This window comes from Larus michahellis, chromosome 16 (genome assembly GCF_964199755.1).
Source record: "Larus michahellis chromosome 16, bLarMic1.1, whole genome shotgun sequence".
Taxonomy (NCBI): Eukaryota; Metazoa; Chordata; class Aves; order Charadriiformes; family Laridae; genus Larus; species Larus michahellis.
The window spans coordinates 7,590,088-7,610,997 of record NC_133911.1 but is presented as its reverse complement, the minus strand read 5'-3'; the positions used below and the strand labels follow the sequence as shown (position 1 = coordinate 7,610,997).

At 38.7% G+C, this 20,910-nt stretch overlaps 2 protein-coding genes across 6 annotated transcripts in view; one reads left to right on the top strand and one right to left on the bottom strand.

Annotated features, from left to right (window-relative positions):
* Positions 1-6,081, bottom strand: part of LOC141751932 (uncharacterized) — a 13,885-nt gene extending 7,804 nt beyond the window's left edge. Inside the window, exons 1-4 of one of the 2 annotated variants that reach the window (XM_074609587.1) lie at positions 5,950-6,081; positions 5,595-5,667; positions 4,218-4,371; positions 1,246-1,391 (exon numbers count right to left, since the gene is read on the bottom strand). In XM_074609587.1, the coding sequence (XP_074465688.1) occupies positions 1,246-1,391; positions 4,218-4,371; positions 5,595-5,667; positions 5,950-5,969 (393 nt within the window). In that variant the 5' untranslated portion in view covers positions 5,970-6,081. The remainder of the gene's footprint in view (positions 1-1,245; positions 1,392-4,217; positions 4,372-5,594; positions 5,668-5,949) is intronic. The other variant, XM_074609586.1, reaches the window with a different exon arrangement.
* On the top strand, positions 5,800-20,910 carry SLC35E2B (solute carrier family 35 member E2B). 4 transcript variants are annotated; one of them, XM_074609578.1, is made up of 10 exons: positions 6,068-6,420; positions 9,619-9,858; positions 11,912-12,440; positions 13,209-13,344; positions 14,455-14,582; positions 15,477-15,597; positions 15,948-16,001; positions 16,583-16,655; positions 17,191-17,336; positions 18,534-20,910. In XM_074609578.1, exons 3-10 carry the CDS (start codon positions 12,116-12,118, stop codon positions 18,778-18,780), a joined length of 1,230 nt encoding a protein of 409 aa, XP_074465679.1. In that variant the 5' UTR covers positions 6,068-6,420; positions 9,619-9,858; positions 11,912-12,115; the 3' UTR covers positions 18,781-20,910. The 4 variants fall into 4 exon arrangements, with proteins under 4 accessions (XP_074465680.1, XP_074465679.1, XP_074465681.1 ...); XM_074609579.1 differs by lacking the exons at positions 6,068-6,420; positions 9,619-9,858 and adding an exon at positions 5,800-5,995; XM_074609580.1 differs by lacking the exon at positions 9,619-9,858 and having other exon boundaries at positions 6,068-6,307.

Here is a 20,910-nt window from a genome sequence, read left to right as displayed (position 1 = left end):
GTAGTACCGTGATGACTTTTAGCAAGGTTTTGTTCGAGGTTTTACCATACAGTTTGAAGAAACAGCTTTCGTTGACAGAGACTGGCTCTAAGTTTCCTGTATGGCATAAATCAATGGGTAAGAATCTTCCCATTGATTTCAATGGGGACAGTAGGTTATTCGGAATGATCTTATTACATTTCAGAAAACCTTGGTTTTGTCTGCGTTGTATCCACAATTTTGCTGGCATTCACATTAAATGTCTGCTGCTTTAAAGACGGCTGAAGTGGCAAAACGTCCTTCATAATTGCATTGATATGAGAATATTTATACTAGTATGCCTTATTCTGGCTCAGAAATTTTGCTCAGGAAGCAGGAGTTACAGTAATCCAAGTTACTAATATAGTTGTAAAAAAAAAGTCCTTACATGTTCTACACCAGGCTTTACTTTGAAGTTCTTGTTAAATATATAAACTGATGACTGGGATGCATAAAGCAATTTACATCTCTTTGGTACCTACTTCTTATTGACCCTAACAACCCAGTTTGCTGTAGATAAGTATGTACAATTGATATGCAAATTGAATAGGCACATTCTGCTTTGCTCCATCCTCCTAGCTTGGTTGTCATCTCTTCTATTGAAGAATAATTTTTGTATGACTTCACAGGAAGAAACCTCCTTCTCACATTTGTGATAAATATGGAACCATAAAAGGGAAGGACTTCTGAGAAGTATGGCAAGCGGAAGTTTAACTTTATGAAATAAAAACAAGATAATAAGGAATGGCAGTACTTCCCCTAGCACACTGTATCTTTTTGTTTCCTTGCAGCGGGTTACAATAACTCTTTTAAAAACACACTGCTGCATTTATGGAGCAGTGAGGCTAATGGCTATGTCCTTGCGTATAGCCTTGAGACTCCAGTTCTGTTCATAGGTTAGATTTACGTGACTTTACGCCAGTTGTTTTACAGACAGAAATCTGAAGCAGAGTAGGTGAAGTGAAGGATATCTCTGCAGTAATCCTGTGTGAGCAAAACTCTGATATTTATGTTACTTTCAGATACCGTCATAAAGAAACCCATAAAATAGCTCAGAGAAACAGATTTGCAATTGTGGAGGTGCACATTTTGTTATTGAATGGTAAGAATAATTCATCGTGATTTTTCTCTGTTATCAGTGCCCTTATCACAGATGTCTTGCCTTTCTAAGATTTCTAAATCCAAGGTGTGGAGAAAAGCAAAGTTAATTAAAGCCAGGAGACTAACCAGGAGTTTCGGCTTTTGTTCAGCAGAGAGAACTGTGAAGTTGACAATGGAACGAAACATCACTAGCAAGATGGAAAGAACAAAGACGATGAGCTCCTGGCGATTCTCCTGCAGGATCCCTCTAGTCACATAGTATACACAGAACACTGGAAGGAGAAGGAAAGGTCAGTTACCAGGTGAACACAGATTGCACATGGTGCAATTTTTCAACATGCTTGATCCAGATGACAAAACTGAAGTATCAAGACAGTGTAACTTAGGCTCTTCAGTCAAGAGCATATCTTTACCCTTACCAAGGAGCCTGAATCAGATACTTAAAATGAGATATCTCCTCTGTGTTTAGCATGCAAGAAATGAAATAATTCCTTCAATTTTTAAATTACTTGTGAAGTAACACTTTGAAAATGGTAAGATATTAGCTATCCAAATTAACTGGCAGCTGTGGTATATTATTCTATTAATACTATATTGAACACTATGTGGAATAGTATATTTGAGTAAAATGAAGCAACACCATTTTTATTAAAGAACTAAAATTACATAATCTTTCCAGTGAGAGTAATGCAAGTGACTATCAAGGAATTTACTACTCATACACACACCTCTGAGTATTGTTTGTGTGGCTGTGCCCACCACGAATAGCTTTTGTATTGCATTGAACTTAGACAGACTGTATTCCTAAGAGTTTATTTTTTTGTGGAAATTTTGAAACACCCCACCCTGCAAACTATAGCCCAGAAAAGAACTTGTTCAGGAAAGTTCTGATTTATGTTTTTATAAAATACATCAAAACCCACCACTCTTAACACCACAGCTAGCTGTCACTGTTGAACTCTCCACTGTTTTGACAAGGCCTAAATAAGGAAAAGGCTTCCCTTTCATAAAACCGGGAATCTATGCTTTGTTCTTATATCGGATGCTCCTGCAAGCACTAATTAATTCTTACCATAGACAAAGTAACAATAGATTTCTTTTTCCAGAGGGCTACTTCCTGGATTCCACGCATCAAATAATCTAGTTTTGCTAGGTTGGGACATGGGAACAAAGTGTCATAGGAGTTTTCAAAGTAACATGATAACTTCAGTTTCTCTAAACAAACCTTCTAGAGAATGAACTTCCTTCTTCACTTTTATTAACAGTGATTGAGAAAACTGAAAATGATAGGCAAAGTACAAAGTGAATCGTGAGATTTTTTTTGCAGCCTTATGACCTCAGGAGGACCTGAAAGTTTTAAGACAGTATTTCCTTGTTTTGCAAATTCAGCTGCTAAATCAGAAGTCGTCTGTACAAATCATTTGAAAACAAACTTTCTTCTGAACATTAAGATTTTTGCAGAGATAGCATAGACACATTCCTGAAATAAAGGACATCCCCTGACATTTTTCAACAAATTAGATCCCAAACCCTCTTTAAAGTAAATATCTCTAGTGGTAAATCCAAGAGGTTGTTATAGCTGGGACATCTATTTTTCTTTAAAGAACTATTATCAGTTCTGTCAGTCTTTGTTTACCCTACAGAAAACATGTGGTTTTGGCATGTTTATGGAGGTTAGTTACACATCTTAAAATCTCAAGGTAAGCCAATCATGATTTTCACTCCTTGAATGATGCTGTCTGACTAATATGTTGAAACAACAACTTTTGTTCACATTAAAACGTCGAACTCTGAAGCAATGTGTTAAAAGTGCACTATTTTTCCTGATTTAAACCAGAGGTTTGTGAGAGGTGTGCACTTCTTCCTCTGTGTGTTGCAGCATCAAACACTAACTAGTATCAACAGAAGGTAGGAGGGGGAAAATAGATTAGCAAGCATGCTTTCAACTTCCCCATTTATAACATCATGTGATTCATTTCATTTATTATGAAGGTTCTTAATTCTTCTCTGAAGCACAAAACAGTGGTTGCTAACAAAAACGGTGTGACAGTTTGGAGGCACCAATGATCTGTTCTATTATTGCAATTTTTGTTGGTATGCTGAGTCCTGTGTGAAAAGCTGCTAATCAAACCAGAGTTTTGGAATAAAAGTATTGTTTGTATGTGTCTAATTATAGAATCTGGAACAAATCTATTGTCCTTGTTCCCTCTGGGTGAAAGCATGAAAGCTGGAAAGCCATGACTGCTCATGATTAGCGTGTCCTTCGTGTACACAAGGTGTTACACCCACAGACAGTCCATTCTTTTCTACACTGTTTTGGCCAGCGAGCCAACAGCCAAAACCTGCTAAAGCCACTGAAGTGGACTTCCTAAAATACTTATAGTTGTATTTATTTTCATGTTAAGTTTCATTTCTGTTTAATACAAATGGACCCAGGAATATGAACATAAGTTTCTATTGAAGTTCTAATTCGAAATATCCAAGGAAGTTTGGGGTTTGCTTCCAGTAGGACAAAAATTATTAGACAAAATAAGAGAGCTTTAAAAAAAATGAGGTCCTTACTTTATTTTATTAAAATACTTCCCATGAAGGAACATCCTTGCAGGAACTTAACAGAGGGAGATGACAACATTTTCTTGTTTCAGATCAAACTGTGTATGTTCTATGACAAGCTGTGGCGTGGACACCTCTGAATTCCTCAGCATATTACAGTACAGGCATTAAAATGGGAAACGGTAAGCATTCTGGCATAGCTGAACATTCAGTATATCTGATGTAAAGTGACAGCTATCTGAAAGCAAAATCATTGCCACATCTGCCTAAGGAAACACCAGTAAGAAAGCCAATTATAGCAAAACTTCCTAAAATCTGAACATTTTTTCAGATAATTAATAATGTCTATTATTAATTCTTTCCCTAAAATACTACTGGAAAAAGCAACAATGGCAAAAGCCTCTAGCTTGTTAGTGCTGAACTAGCAGAAGATTCTACGTAACATATCAGGCCAAATGGAGCAAAATAAGAAACTTCAGTTGCTGCTTAATTACTACTTTGGGAAAGAAACATTTGTTTTAAAATACAAATGGTATGTTTCTTACCAACTCCAACTAACTGAATAAGAGAAATGGTGAAATCTTCCTCTGTTTGTTGAACAAGTGTCTCTATGGTTAGCCCTATGACACTTAGCAGAGACAGAATAGTGACACAGAAGTAGATCTTCACAGGAAACGATAACTCTGAACAAGGTTTTATCTGTAAAGAAAGAAAATTTTTAAACACATAATGCAGTATAAACTAATTGCTGTTCCTAAGAAATGCATTAAAGCAACCTGACTAAGTGACACAATTGCAGGGTTTTCCTTGGGACAAGGAAGAGAAACTCTCTACAACTGAACTGAAACTCCAAAGCTGCTGAGAAAGGGAGAACTCAGCCTACATTTTTCTAGTTTATATCCATATGTTGCCTGCTTTTTTCAGTGCCTCACAAGGGTCACAGTATTTTAAGTTCATCTCCTGAAATTGAGATTGCCAATGCCCATCAAAAACATTGTGATGTAGTCAGCAAGTAACTTTTTCCCAGTACCCTGTACCCTGGGCTGCATCACCAGCAGCATGGCCAGCAGGGCGAGGGAGGGGATTCTCCTCCTCTATCTAGTCCACTCTGGGGAGACCCCCTCTACAGTCCTTCCTCCAGCTCTGGGGCCACCAACATCAGAAGGACACAGATCTGTTGAAGAAGGTCCAGAGGAGGCCACAGAGATGGTCCAAGGGCCAGAGCCCCTCTGCTGTGAGGACAGGCTGAGAGAGTTAGGGGTGTTCAGCCTGGAGAAGAGAAGGTTCCGGGGAGACCTTAGAGCCCCTTCCAGTCCCTAAAGGGGCTCCAGAAAAGCTGGGGAGGGACTCTGGAGCAGGGAGTGGAGCAATAGGACGAGGGGAAACAGGTTTAAACTGAAAGAGGGGAGATTTAGGTTAGATATGAGGAAGAAATTCTTTGCTGTGAGGGTGGTGAGACCCTGGCCCAGGTTGCCCAGAGAAGGCGTTCAAGGCCAGGCTGGATGGGGCTTTGAGCAACCTGGTCTAGCGGGAGGTGTCCCTGCCCATGGCAGGGGATTGGAACTAGATGATCTTTAAGGTGCCTTCCAAATCTAACCATTCTATGATTCTATGATTTTTAACTTTAGAAAATTGTACAAAACGGTTCACAGTTCCAAGAAACGTGCAAAGGATGCGAGAGATGTTTTTTCCATTCATCCCAGGCAGTCTAAATGGTGGAAACAGATAAACTGCACCACGCCAGCAAAAATCACTTCACTTTCCTGTGATCTTGGCCGTGAGGGAAAAAAAGCCTCATCACATGGAACTGGGGAGTCACCTGGAGGCAGGGCTGAGCCATGACACTGTTGTTACCACACACCCTTGGACTGCTGTGCATTTAATGCTTATTAGTAATTGTGGGCGGCGCTGGGTGTACTCACGGGGCCGCAGGGCGTGGGGATGAGCTGCCGGTGCCGGGGGGTGAGGTTCGGCAGCGGGGAGGCCGCGGCGCCGCTGGAGGGGGAGAGAAGGAGGGGGAGAGAAGGAGGGAGCCATTACCGACACCGCCTCAGGCTTCCCGCCCTCCCGCGTGGGCCGTACCAACCAGCGCCGGGTGGGGGGGCGGACCAGACCACTCCCCGGCCCACGCCCCGCAGGGTAACGAGGTGGGGGAGACACCCCCCTCAGCGCTTGGTTCCGCCCGCCTGGGGAGAGCCACCCCCGTTCAGCGCTTGGTTCCGCCCGTACGGGGCGGGGGTGGCTCTCCCTCCCTCAGCAATGGCGCGAAGCCGCTACCTGTCGTCGTCGCCCTCCATGGCCGCTTCGGCGCCGTCCCCCTCCGGTAACGCTATCTACATGGCTGCAAAAGGCCGTGTACGGCTTCCGGGAAGTGCTTCCGGGACGTCACTTCCCCGTCCCGGGCGGGAAGAGCCGCCGGAGGGCGGTGGGAGGGAGGGAACGCTACGGCCCCGCCGCCCCCTTCCCCTCAGGAGGGAAGATGTCCGCGCTGCCTCCCGCTGCGCCTTGATGGTTCTGACAGAAAAGGCCTTGAGCCGGAGAGACGGGTCAAAAAGGAGGCAGTTCGGCACCGTTCCCCTCAAGGTCTCCGGTTTCGGTGGGGAAGGCAGCGCTCCGGCGGTGGTCGGGATGCTCGGTCAGCTCCGAGGCGCGGAAATACCGGGTTTGCCTGCCTGGGAGCTGGTCCTGAACGAGAGGAGGGCAGATCTTACCATTGGGTGACTGAAAATACAGCTGAAATGCAAGAAAGTACTAAGCTATTTCAGTCTTTCCGCGTCTTCTTTGTACGGGAGATGGTTTTTGTGATTGTATTTGCGGTCTGTGTTTATAAACATCTCTTCACTCATCATTAAGTGAAGCAGCGTTAATACTTACAGTTTACTTGGGATGCTGAATTTTGCACGTTTGTTGGCGTTGGAAGCAATGTTTGGGTGACATGTGTTGCACAATAGTGGATTAAGAGATACACGCCCCAAGCCACTACTTTTTCACTATCAGATTAGCCTTAGTTTCTCTAACACTTGGAACATTTTTGAGCTTTTACTCTTATGTGCAAGGTGTAAAGCTGGCTTGATATGTAGAGTTGTGTCCTGGTTTCAGCTGGGATAATATTGATTTTCTTTCTAGTGACTGCTGTGTTTCAGATGTGGTATGAAAGGAATGTCAGTAATGCATGTTGGTTTAGTTCTTGCCAGGTGATGTTTATATTTTTCAAGGACTTTTTTCAGCTTCCTGTAGAAGCCGAGAAGGAGCCTAGACAGAAGGATGGAATGGCCAGTGGAATACTCCATACCATAGATGTCATGCTCAGTATAAAAACGGGGTTAGCTACGGGGGGTACTTGCCATTGCTGCTCAGGACAGTGCCAATTCACCAATTTACCGGGTGGTGAGAGTGACTTGTCTTGTATATTCTTTTACCATTATTACTATTTTCCTCTTCTGATATTGTTCTATTAAACTGTCTTTATCAACTCGTTTCCCCTCCTTTTCTCCCTCTTCGCCCCACCCTTCTGGGGGGAAGGGGGAGAACTGCGCAAGTGGCTGCCTGGTCCTGCCTGCCAGCTGGGGTTAAATCACAAGTTCTTTGTGGATATTGTCAAAAGAAAGTATCTGTACTTTACAGGTACTGTCTTTACGGGTTACATATACGGGTAACTAACAAGTGGTCAGAAAAACCATAGCAATGGCTTTTTGTCTTCACTGTTAGAGGAATGGGCCCAGATTGCCCAGAGCAGCTGTGGCTGCCCCATCCCTGGAGGTGTTCAAGGCCAAGTTGGACGGGGCTTTGGGCAACCTGGTCTAGTGGGAGGTGTCCCTGCCCAGGGCAGGTGAGCTGGAACTAGATGATCTTTAAGGTCCCTTCCAACCCAAACCACTCTGTGATTCTATGATGGTCATTCCAAAATCCAGAGCACTTCTAGTCTCAGACAAACGAATGCAATAAGAAACTGTTGGTGTCATACATGTAGTGGTGATTGCCAGAATCTGCTTAGCTGTTTAAGAAATAATTAGAGCTTCTGACCAAAAGGTTATCAGTTTTGAGGTGAGCTGCATCACAGAAGAATTTTAATATAAAACTTGTTGGAATACTTGATAGATGCTTGCCAGTGAATATATTTCAATCATAAAAAATATCTATTATGCTTTGTCGAAGAATCATGGAGGACTCTGTGCATAACCAGGGTTGCAAGAGATAGTTAAAAGCCCCAGAATCTGTAGTGCTGGAAATGCTATACTTTATTTGCAAGATAAATCATGTCTTCGTATACTATATGTAATTTTTAAAAGACACTATATTTCCTCTTTCACATGACTTCATTGTCTCTTGTTGCTGTGTGTGTTATCTTTAAATAATTTTATTCTTTCTAATGAAAGACTCTGTATTGAACTCTGGCTGTATTGTTGGCTTTTTTATTTTTGACAATTTCTTAAAAAACAGGGTTAAAATGGCAGTTTCTCATGAAGTGAAAGTTAATACTGTTATTTGACATGTGTCAGTGTCAAGTTGACGTGATTTTTGACATGTCAGTGATAACCTCATCGACACAACTGAATATCTGAGTTGGTTTTGTCTCTTGCCTTTTTGTTTATTTTATCAGATATGCCTGTGGAAGAACTCTTAATTTTCTCACTTTATGCTTACTTTTAAAGCAGACGACTAGGTGGTGTTAGTGTTGGGTGAAGACAGCTCTGCTGGCTGCCCTTATCTAATCTGTAACTCTGTTGCAGAAATCCTTAGTGAAGGCTAGGTGAAGGGAATGTGTCAGGTCCTTGTTACAGCATTGCTCAGTGCTTGCAACTGGATTTTCACCAGCTGCTCCACCCCTCATGTCTCTGCCTTTTTGGAGGAAGGTGGATCTGACGCAGACCTCCCCTTCACCGGAGAAGGAAAACTGATTTTGCTGACATTTAAAATGTGTTAGAAAATTGTACTGCTGTAAAACTTTACATGAGGTCAGTTTCTTGTTTCTCTCTTTTATTCACTTGACTTCAGTGTGGAATGTTATAGTTTCTTTGGAAAACGTTTTTTATGGAAGAACTAATGCAAAAATGCAGTGTGTGTGTTCCTGTTAACTTGTGTTGCTTCTGCATTTGATGTTTTGCAAACTTGGTGTTTCTTTTCTTCTGAGACCTGTAGGAAACAATCCATGTAGACATACTGCTTTTATAGTGATGAGGTTAAACTGTAGCAGTGTGAATTAAGTGTAGGTGATGTGTTTGGATTAAGAGTAGATGATGTGTACTAGTCCTGGTGTGGATTAAGAGTGACCCTTTTCCCTGCAGCTTTAAATTTCAGGTGGGGAGCAGTCTCCCTGGTTTGATCTATCACATGTCCATGTAGTTGGAGTGAGCGAAGGGGGTGCTACTTATTTCAGAAGCTGTGAGCTGCTGCTAATTCAAAATGTTAAGCTGTGACACCATTTCCACAAAAGCACTGTCACTTCTATATATTTCGGTCATTTCTATATATTCATGCAGGCTGCCTGTCAGCAAAGTGATGTTTATTCCCATGGAGGCCACTTGCACACAATAGAAAATAGTGTAAGCAATTTAGTAATCGAACCAAGTATGACTACTCTGTTAAAAACTGAGGGGAGAGTAATATTATTTTATTAAAACTAGATGCTTAAAAGCACAAGCAGATAATGTCTTCGTTCATTTTCTTTGCTCTTAAAAGCCTTCTGAGAAAAGGTTTTCCTCTGCTCCTGTTTTAAGTTTGAAATGAATGTATTTCTGATTAAATTTTGAACTGCTCTGAATAGAAAGGGAAAAGGAGTTTGAATGCAGGTAGTCTTACGAATATGATGTCTTAAAGCCTAAGAAATTGGCAAGTTGTTGAATTGGTAATTAGCTACTTCTTGTAAGTTAGAATTTGTTTTGAAACTCTTAAAGCTTATACTCCGTATTTTTTCCACCTGTAATATAACATTTTTGTTGCTAACAGTTAATAGTTGCAGAAGATACAAGGAAGAGCATACAATGCACTGCGTGCTGTTTGTTCTTGTGAGCTGGAAGATTGTATGTTTGTGTGTAATCCAAGAGAAACAGACTACCAGCCACTGCCACGTTTTCATCTATTGATAAACATCAGCTGCTGGTTGGTTTTAAGGGAGGAAGACAATTAGTTCCAGATGGAGAACTCTTTCAGCCCATTTAAGACTTTCCAGTTCATTTAAGACAGCAGGTCAGTGATTTAGGGGAGTAGTTTTATTCTTATTTGCTGTTCTGCTTCCTGCCGTGTGTGGAATCAGTGATATCAAATACGATATCACAGTGCCACTGAGGTTCGAAGTTTCATTGTGCTTAAGTGCTTTTGTTTTTCATTGAGTAGTATAAACAGAAAAAGTATTAACAAAGTTGTGAAAACTAACAGTTTTGAATGTAGAGGGGTATTTTTTTTTTTAAGACCTGAGAAAGGAGGAGGAGTCAAGAATCCGTTTTTTTTAGCCGGTTATTTTAAGGAATGCATATCTTTCTTCAAATTGGCTAGTTTTATCTTAAACTGGGTTAACAAAAGTATATGGTTTAACACGAGTGTATTAGAAGGTCTTGTACCGTGGTGTGCTGCTAGTATGATTGCCTGGTAAAATGGAAAGAGATAAGGGGATAGGGATGGAAACCTTCTGTGCATGTCTAGTAACAGAAATAGAGAACATAAGGAATGCAAAATTTCAGCATTTAGGATATGGACACTGACAGGATATATTTAACTCTTTAGTACCTCTTTATGATTTATTTTGACATGCCACATTGGACATTAAAAAGGCACGCAGAAAATAGTATATCCTAATCACCTGTTCACGTGCTAACAAAATCGGGGCAGGTGCAGTCGCTCTTGTTACAACTCTTGTATTTTTGCTTGCCATTGATTATGTCTTGTGCTGCCACTGTTTGATGTACTGTAGTATTATGATCTCATTTCAGACAGCTTTTCCAAGGTGTCGAGTGATTAACTTCCCTGGCAAGAATTACTTTTTAACTGTGTAAGGTCCACCATCTTCTCTATCCAGCAAATGTGCTTCTGGAGAAAAAGTATTTAAAATTTAATTTCCCCTATTGTTTGTTTGTTGAGAAGCAAAAGAGGTCTTGTTCGTCATTTCATTTTCATCTGATCAACTGTATCTTTTTTACTCATAAAACACAGACTGTAAAATAGAAGCAATAAATCCAATTGTTTGTTTTAATGTTGTAGATAAGCTGCTCAGGTGCAATTTCTTTCTTTCTTAATGCTAACAGTTTCAAAGTCTGTATTATGATGCCAACTAACATTACATGACTTGAGAAGGATAAAGGTCACAGTGTGTTTTTCTTATTCTCTGTACTCTTCTACTGTAACTTGCCACGTTTCATGTAGTCCCTGTAGGTGTTCAAGGCCAGGTTGGACGGGGCTTTGAGCAACCTGGTCTAGTGAGAGATGTCTCTGCCCATGGCAGGGGGGCTGGAACTAGATGATCTTTAAGGTCCCTTCCAACCCAAACCATCCTATGAATTTGTAAAAGGAGAAAGCTCTAGTTGCAAACAATTTAATGCTTTTTTCTGTCAGATCTTTTAAAAAGACTTTGAGAATTATTGCAAGTACTAATATTGAATTGCAAGCTATAACAGTACCGCAATGGCAAAATAAGTAATGTTGCATTATTTGCAAGTAATTCATCAGAGAACAAGTCTGTTTGGAAAGCTCTTGGACGTATTTTCGTACTTTGCTCACCTAGATCTCACAGTTGCCAGGATAACTGTATTTATGATTACTGGAAGTTATAGTCCGTGATTATTGACTGCTCACTTTGACTCGAGGTGATAACAGATTAATTAGTACTAAGGGTACAGGCTCCTGCCATATTCTCTGTGTTGTGAAGATTTTTCTTTTGAGTGGTTGTAAGAAGACCTTAGACTGAGACTAAAGAAACTGCAGAATCTTGAAAAGGAGTTAATTGTAATGGAAAAGGTTGTGTTGACATACTTTAGAAGAGAAGTAACTTAAAAACACATGAAGCCTTTTGTGTGTATGTGTGTGTGCTATTTTAAAATAAAAAAAAAACCCTCACTTAGGTAAGTTCTTAGTGCTTAATCTTGGTATCATGGTATTAGGAGCACAAAATCCAGTCTGGAAGACTTTTTACCTTTCATAAACTACAGGTGAAATGTGGTATTTTTGCTGCATTAGAGATTTAAAATGTCATTATGTTCAGAGCTACATGCTTTTTTCCTTTCTCTTTTATTTTTTTTTTCATTCTTAGGCAGAAACAATGGAGTAGACGACAGGAAGAAGCACGTGAAGTTTATTTTTATGCAAGATGTTATTTGGAGGACCAAGTACACTTTTTCAGGCCACGGGAGATGAAAGACTAATCACATGATGTTTCTGTTCTGTCAAAGTGCTGTTTTGTGCTAAGTCAATGTTGGTTTGTATTAAGGACAAATATTAATTTCTTAACGTCAGCATGTCGACTGTGACAAGTGCTCAGACACCAGAGGAACCTAATCCTCCTCCCCTTGAAGAAAAGCCAAAGGGAAAATCACTATTTCGTTTGGATTCGCTTTTTGCTAACAGGAGTGAAAAATTTGTAATTGCTAGGAGTGATAGTGTACCAGAGGAGAATGTTCTGAAAATAACTATCACGGAGACTACGGTGATTGAGTCGGACTTGGGCATCTGGAATTCTCATGCTCTCATCTACCTCACTTTGTGGTTTTTCTTCAGCTTTTGCACTCTTTTTCTTAACAAATATATTCTTTCATTACTGGAAGGAGAGCCCAGCATGCTAGGTAACCCACCTTTCATTTACATTTTAATTCCAGTAAGATATTTGACAATACCAGATCCTCCTATATAAAGTTGAGGGACAAAATGGTTCAATTGAAGTGAAAAAGACCAAGTTAGGAGATGTGGGTGTGGATCTTGGGGCTGGGAACTCATAAGTTGTGATCTCGGCCTGCAAAGGGGCTTCTGACTACAGTCCTTTCTTCCGCTTGCTGCAAGATGGTATGAAACTTTGCTCAGAAGCTGTAAGATGGTGTTTGAGAACTACCAGCTGGAAAGAAAAATGTAATTTTTTGTTTTCTGTGTTGGAGGGTAGTGTGGTTTTAAAAAGAAAATTTAAAATTGAGTCAGCTTCTGATAGTCTCCAGAGCTGTAAATCTTAACTTGTTTGTATGTGGAAGTGCAAAAGTTGCCTTTGTGTGACCTCTGTTATCCAATGGGCTGCTGGGCTGCTTATTCCTTTTTTTTTTTTTTTTTTAACAGGAGAAACAAAGGGCATTTCATCTGTGAACTGGATTTTATAGTTGTATGCCACCCTAGTTTTAGTCTGCTGCCTTGCTGGTAGAAGTAAATAGCTTTTGTGAGAATTCATAAAATCTAGACAGTAATTGCCATGTTTGTTAACTGCTAAAAGTACTACACATAAGTTTGTCTAAGAAATTTTCTTAGACAATTGCTTGATTTAGCAAAAAATCTTAGACGAAGTTGCTTGATTCGTCATGTTCCCATCATCTTCTGATTTTATTATTTTTTTTCCTCTCGTCTTTCTTTAGGTGCTGTTCAAATGCTTTCAACCACCTTCATTGGCTGTATAAAAATGTTTGTTCCATGCTGCTTGTATCAACACAAAACACGCATCTCTTATCCACCCAATTTCATCATGATAATGCTGTTTGTTGGATTAATGAGGTAAATGGTTAAATATTACCTAGAGATTTATCTGCTTGCTTCATTGCGTTCTTCTGAACGGAAGCTGTGTTTTCATGGCTCTCTTTGTTCTTGATTGGAAAGCATTTAGTGTATTCCCCTTTCCCCCAAAAAGAATACAAGATAATCTTATTTTTAGTTCCTACTGCTAAATGCTGTGTTCCTTTTTCCAGATGTTAGTTTTTTTGGCTAGCTTGGCTTCCCGTCACATTTAGCTTCTTCCAGAACATACTTCTCTTTCCCTTTACTTTCTTCCTGTTCTCTTTTGAGGCTGATGGTTGTTTAGTGTACTAGTATTTATTAGGATGTTGCTTTGTTCCCTCACCTTTTCCAGTCATTTGCCTCAAATGTGATACAGGCTATTAACATCTATTGTTTAAAAACTAAGTATTTGCTGTGTGCTGGGACAGTATCGGTTTGTGCTCTAGGACAGAGTAAGAATATATGATTTGGTTTCCTCTACACTGCAAAAGTGATAAAGGGTAACAGGATTCACACTAATTCAGAGTAGCTTTACTGTAATAACTCTGCTGCCCTGTTTAATTTCATGGTTTAAAGTATGGAAAATACGTAGTGTACCTGATGGGTAACTACAAATGATAAAATTTCCTTGGTGAATTACTATTTATCAGCATAATTGTACTAACATTTGCAGCTGGGCCTATTGAAAACTTTAGCTTAAAACCCTGTCATCTGAAGCTTGGTTAGAGTGCATTAAAAAGTAAACTTTTTTTTCTGGAAGTCCACTGTACATACATAGAAATTTCAAACTTGCCTAAGGGTGCCTTCATTTGTGCTAAATAAATACTAATATTCAAGCCAAAGTACAAAGAAATAGCTCTGCCACATTCCACCTGGCAGGCGCTGTGGAGTAACGGTGTGCAGCTGATCCGTTGCTGCAGTTCAGTCAAGCTACCATGATTTGTTAACTTGACTGTCAGCTACACCTGTCCATATTCTTAGTTACTACTGCTCAAATTTATAAACCTACAGAAATTATAATGCAATTCTTTTTTTATACTAGATGTTTAAGAGTAGGTCTTAAAGCATTATTTTATTTTTTGCTTAATTTCATGTGTTCTTCTATTACAGATTTGCAACAGTAGTCTTGGGTCTAGTCAGCTTGAAAAATGTGGCAGTTTCATTTGCAGAAACTGTTAAAAGCTCTGCACCTATTTTTACTGTTATCATGTCTCGGATGATATTAGGAGAATACACTGGTAAGTACTTAATTGTTGAAATGTGACTTTTTTTTTCTGATTATTATTTTGTGTGTGTGTATAATACTGTCACTTAGCCACACATGAGGAGATTCCACCAAATTCTAGTAAATGCAGATGGAAGAATCACTCTGTTTGAACACAGTAAGTAGAGTGCAATAAAGGCATTGTTGCTCTCCAGTTATTTTTATGTCAAGAAAATATTGTTGCAGCCTTAAATAACTGAAGTTCAGTGAAGTCCTTCTTATAAGGACGGCTTGTTGCTCAGAATTTAAAATTCTTTAATTTCTTCACTGTGTTTACTCTGTGACTTAAAAAAAAAGCCAAACAAAAAACAACAAAAACCCAAACAACTGGCTTACCACAATACGATTTCTTCCAGTCCACAATATAATTTCTTTGCGATTGTACTTGCAATTGGATGCTACTTACTTGAAGATATTTTATTTTGCTTGTTACCAGCTATAAGTCATAGGAGTAATACAGAAGCCATGCACAGATTGCTTTGTGATGCAAAATGGCAAAAGGTTGAAATAAACCAGAGGAAGAAGAGTAATTAAATCACAGAGTAAACAGGGAGAGTATAACTTCCTTCTGTTGTTTGGTCAAAAAGATGAAACAAAGACTGTAATCTGCCCATTTTCTTTCTCCAAGGGAGATACCTTTTTTTTTATCAGTGCGTGTGTGTCTATATTGTTTTTAAGAGCACCCTGCTGTTGTCCGAGTTCTCACTTTAGAACCTCTGTACTTTAAAATCCAGTCAAATAAGTTGCTCTTTGTTTCAACTAAAGAAGTTAATGTGAAATTTAAGTTTCCAAAACCTGTATTACCTGATACATGTAATTTGAAGTACAGTAATTAAACTCAGACTTAAATTTTTCTTTTCCTTTGCAGGATTGCTGGTTAATCTCTCTCTCATTCCTGTTATGGGTGGGCTAGCTCTGTGTACAGCTACTGAAATCAGTTTCAACATTCTAGGTTTCTCAGCAGCTTTATCTACTAATATCATGGACTGGTAAGGCATAACGACAGTTGCTTCTCTGGAATAAAGGAATTTAATTTATTGGTAGATTGAAGAAAATTATTGCCTATAGTTGGTTTTGTACACTGCATTTAAGTATTGTTATTTAAAATTTATTTTTAACAGAAGATACAGTTTCTTTATCATATCTGCTAGCACTCATGAGATTAAAAAATAGTACTACTCATTACGCTAAAGGGGTTAGACCAAACTCTGTTTTATAGTTGCATAATATGTAGAAAACGTATCTACCTGTCTAAGGGAAACAACTGTCTTTCTCATAGATTGATTTATCTGTCATAACTAAAATACAGATAAATGGTGGTGTTTGTTTGTTTTTCCAGTTTGCAAAATGTCTTTTCCAAAAAACTACTCAGTGGAGATAAATACAGATTTTCGTAAGTATTAAAAATATTACAGGTTTGATCATAAATGGACTTTGGGCTCCATAAGGAAATTATATATTTATGATTATGTTGCACCAAGATTATTTTTTTTTCTCAGACTGTTTACAGACAGCTTTAACCTAAATCATTTTGTCAGGGAAAGGAAAACTCCTCTATGCTCAGATCCCACTACAGTAGGTCGGAGTCTCATAATCAACTAAATCTCTCAACATATCCAGAAATAAGTCCTTATTCTGCAATCATAAAACATCCCTTAACATTATTAGGCATGCAGAAACGAACTTTAGAACTCGCTTGATGTTTTAACTGTGAAACGAGACAGGAGTAAAATCTTGTGGTAAAATACACTTATAATGTATCTTACCACAAGATGAAATGCTAGTTTTCGTCTTGAAAACTTGTGCCTTTTATCTTCAGTCTGTCTCGGCCAACATAAAAAGCAAACCACTATCTTTGTAAGAGATAGCTGAATTTGTTGTAGGTGGCTTTTATTTATTTTTGATATATGTAAATACAATAATGATGCAGTTTTCAGCTCTAAGAAAGGAAACTTTGTTTTTTCTCCTTTGTAGAGCCCCAGAGCTTCAGTTCTACACGAGTGCTGCTGCAGTGGTTATGCTTATTCCAGCTTGGATATTTTTCATGGTAATTTGAATTCACTGACAATGATTTACGTTCTCTTTTTGACTTGTGAACAGAATGTGCAGTTAAGGTTAATCTTAATTTTTACTTATCATTCTTCCCCTTTAAAAAAAAAAATCACCCTGAAATGCATTTCATCTCATGTTTGCAAGAGATCGGGGAAGGTAAAAAAGAGGAAAATTTCAAAGAAATAATTTAATATAGGCATGAATTGACAAGTGACCCAGAAAGCCCGAGTTTATTTCAGGATTTTTGACATCAAGTCATGTTTTTGTCTAAGTGCATTTAAAGTTTTAGATAAAGACTTGAAAACAAAATTTTAAATATTTGTAGAATTTTTGACGATGTTCACATGGTATACAGGAATATTAACTCTCTGAAAAATTTGTAGTATCTAAATGTCCTGTATTTTATAGGGTTTGTTTTACTGAAGTCTAAATGTAAAACTGTACCTGCTTATAATAATAATGAGTTGGGTGGAAGTTAGATTTGCTTATAAACTAAACTCTTAAAGTCCTTTTTTGCTGTTGTTGTTTAGGATGTGCCTGTGATTGGGAAAAGTGGGAGGAGCTTCAGCTACAACCAAGATGTTGTCATACTTCTCTTAATAGATGGAGTCTTATTTCACCTACAAAGTGTTACAGCCTATGCCTTGATGGGAAAAATTTCTCCTGTGACTTTCAGGTAAAGCTGTATTTTCACGTCAAGAACACTATTTTCTTTTCTTTTTTTCTTACTCAGTATTTCTGCTTGAGAACTAGGCAGTAAAGGTATTGTGCAAAGAAATAAATAATGTAAATGCACAAATGCATCAAATTAAAAAGAAAACTTTTCACATCCAGATCACCAAAACTTTGTGGTTTGGTCCCTCACTGTATGAGGAGAGCAGCATTTGATCCATGATGTTTGGCTTATGGAACAGGTACTCACATTTACTAGGAAGGGTATTGAATTTGGGTTTAACAGCCATTCCATAAAGCTGGTAAATGAGACTGAACAGATTCACTGAAACCCTACATCATTTACTTCAGTGATAAGGCAATACCTACATACACCTTGGTGCAGTACAAAATATGAGCAATCAGCTCTGTATTCCTTTTTTCTGAAGCACACCACCAGCACGTCAAGCTGTATTTGTTGAATTAGATGTGTTCTCTAAAGACAGCTTCCACCTACATTGTCAGTTATCAGCAGCGTTGTTAGGCTGTTGCACAATTCTGATTCAAGAAGTGGTATGAATATCCAAATATCATAATCTGTATGAAAATTCCTAGGGCCTGGGGGGTTATCCTGCTCCTAAACTCTGAAGGCTTCTGCTGTCTTATACTTTCAGGTGCCCCCGCTACAGTCTTGTGACAATTCACTCTTACACACATGCTTATTCTGAAGTTGTTAGGTCTTCTCTACGTAGCAGGATGTAAAAGCATATATTCGTATTCACATGTCTACAATATTTCTTAACTACTTGTTATAATGTTATGGGTATGATGTAGATACTGATTCTTTTCAGGTTATAATGCTTTATTACCTGAATAGTAGCAGCAGACTCGCAAATGGTAGTTATGTGCTAGTCTTCTGTTCGCATTTTCTGGATGCCTTTGTTAGCTAGAAATGAATTGCTAATGCTGTACTGCATACTTAAAAGTAACAAAAGCAAAAACCTGAGGTGACTTATTCATAGCTCTAAAAAAAGACGAGTGTAAAGACAGGAGTGCCAATATACAATCAGTTTGGTTATGGTATTAGCTTCGGGAGGAAAAGTGAAAAGAGGTGGTGTTTAAAAAGCAAACAAAACAAAGAGAGGTCCTGCTATGTTAAAGCATGGTTGTGGTGGGATATGAGAAAGCTTTCTTTGGCCTTAATTTTTATATTCCTTTCCAGTGTTGCTAGTACTGTGAAGCATGCGCTGTCAATCTGGCTAAGTATTATTGTGTTTGGTAACAAAATCACAAGCCTCTCGGCCATTGGGACTGTCCTAGTGACAATTGGAGTTCTTCTATATAACAAGGCAAAGCAGCATCAGCAAGAGACTATACACAGCCTGGCAGCTGCAGCCCCGCAATCCGCACAAAGTACAACTGAAGATACTGAGCCACTAATTTCCAAGGATTTGGAACCGTATGATTAATATGGCCACTTATTTTTTCCACCTGGTGTAACTCAAAGGAATCTTCCTGAAAGTGGTTATTTCTTCAACAGTTGATGCTGATTTGGTTCCTTTGAGTTCACGGCAGGTCAAGCCTGGGACTTAAAGCGGAAAGAAAATGATGGGAAGAATCCAGTAAGCCTTGACTTACTCAGGAACTGATATACCAGAGGACCTAGTATCATATAATGTGGTAAACGTGGGCTTTATTGTCTTTCCTTGACTGCAAATAACATACAAGTCTATATTAGAGAAAGAACTTCAGTGTCTTATGCGGAAAATGATTCCTTTCTCCCTACCCATCAAAATAATGTGAAAATGTGGACCCATGACTGCATTCTGCTTGCTTGCAGTGGAATGAAATTGGCGCACAACTGAAATTCCTAGTTGTTTGTTACTCTACGCTGCCTGCATCCTCCATTGTTTGTGTGCGTTGTAGAGCTGGAAGAAGGAACTCTCTCCTCTCCCAACAAGTGACTTGTTTTGGTATATGTTTAGTTGAAGTAAACTATGGAAACGAGTCCGTGCCCCAAAGCAGTGAGGAGCAGCTATTTCTGACTACAAAGCTAGGAATTGAAAAGTGATTTTTCTACTAAAATTTAACATGGAAATACTGCATCCTGGTTGCCTATCGACAATATTGAAATGCAAATATACACACATATACATACACTGTATAAATTGAGTGTTGAATTAAATATTTGCAGTTACTTAGAGGTAAAAAACACTGAAAAACTGGTGATAAAGGAAGCAGGATCTCTGTATTTCTACAAGAACCCCTTCTAATATTTTAATTTCTTGCATTTTATTATATATTTCTGTTATGAGGAAATAAATTGATTTTTTTGGGGTATTATTTCTAAGAGTGCAACAAAATACTGCCTTTTAGAAACTCAGGGTTATAATTCTGACCTATGTGCAAAGTATTTCTATGATTTCTGATTAGGTAAAGAATCTCAGAGGTGTTGTGACAGATGGAAAAGAGGCCACTGAAGGGAGAATATTAACCATAAACTGAGGATAATATTTATTTCTGCTGCTTTTAAGAAGTTTTCTTTTTTAAGGAAGTTCTGTTTTGTGGTAGGTCAAAGATTAAAAGTTAACTTTCAAAAATTAAAAAAAAAAATAATTCTTAAGTATTGGTAATTAGCTTTAGCAAAAAGGCACATGTAGCTACAAAAACATTCAAATGGACTTCCTGGTAACAAATTTAAAAAATTTGATTTTTTTAATAATTGACACTGTTCTGAAAGATTGTAGCATGGCATTAGAAGAATAGATAAAGTGGTCTTTATGGTAAAAATAATTTTTAATGGGAAGTTACCTGTGGATTTCCTGCAAAATTTAAGCTCCTGCTTGCATTTCCACTTGTGAGGTGTTCCGTTAGCTTTAATGAACTATTCCCCGCAGAGAGCAAAAGTGTGTTCCCAAGACAGTCTCTCTGAAGAAGCCCGTTTTCTCTTTAAACACTGTATGCTGGTTTTGTCTTATGCTTCATTCAGGTTATATTCCTATACGTGACTGGTTGCTTGGGGCATATTCTGTGAAGATTTGAGCTGGAGGGAAATGTCAGGTTTTTTCATCATTGTATATGTGATGTCTGTGGTTTTTTGTATCTTTGTACTCCTGTCACTTTTACAAAAAGCTGTGGACTATGGGGTGGAGCTCTGTTTTTCTCTCTTTTTTTTTTTTTTTTTTTTGTAGTTACGCTTTTAAAAATCTCAAGTGTATTTGGCAGAAAACAAAGTCTGGCTTGCGTCATATTTCTAGTCTTGTTGGAAGACAGAAACATAAGTGGCTTTCTGGTTGCCTGTCTCCATTCTCATGTAAGCCCCTTCGTCAACTTCATTTTACAAGTTAGCAGGCTTTGCCTTTCCTATTGCTGGAAAACTGTTTGTGACCCAAACAGCCGTGAGGATTTTGGAACTTGTTCTAACACATGTCTAAGCTTATTAGTGGCTGGTTTATGCCCCCCCCGCCATGTTCGGTGGCAGAGCGATCATCCCATTTTATTAGGGGTTTGTTTTTACAGTGTTGATCTTATGTACTTTTCTATGCAGTCTTCTTGCCCTTTATTTTTGTTAGATTAAAGAAACCAACCTCTTTACTGTC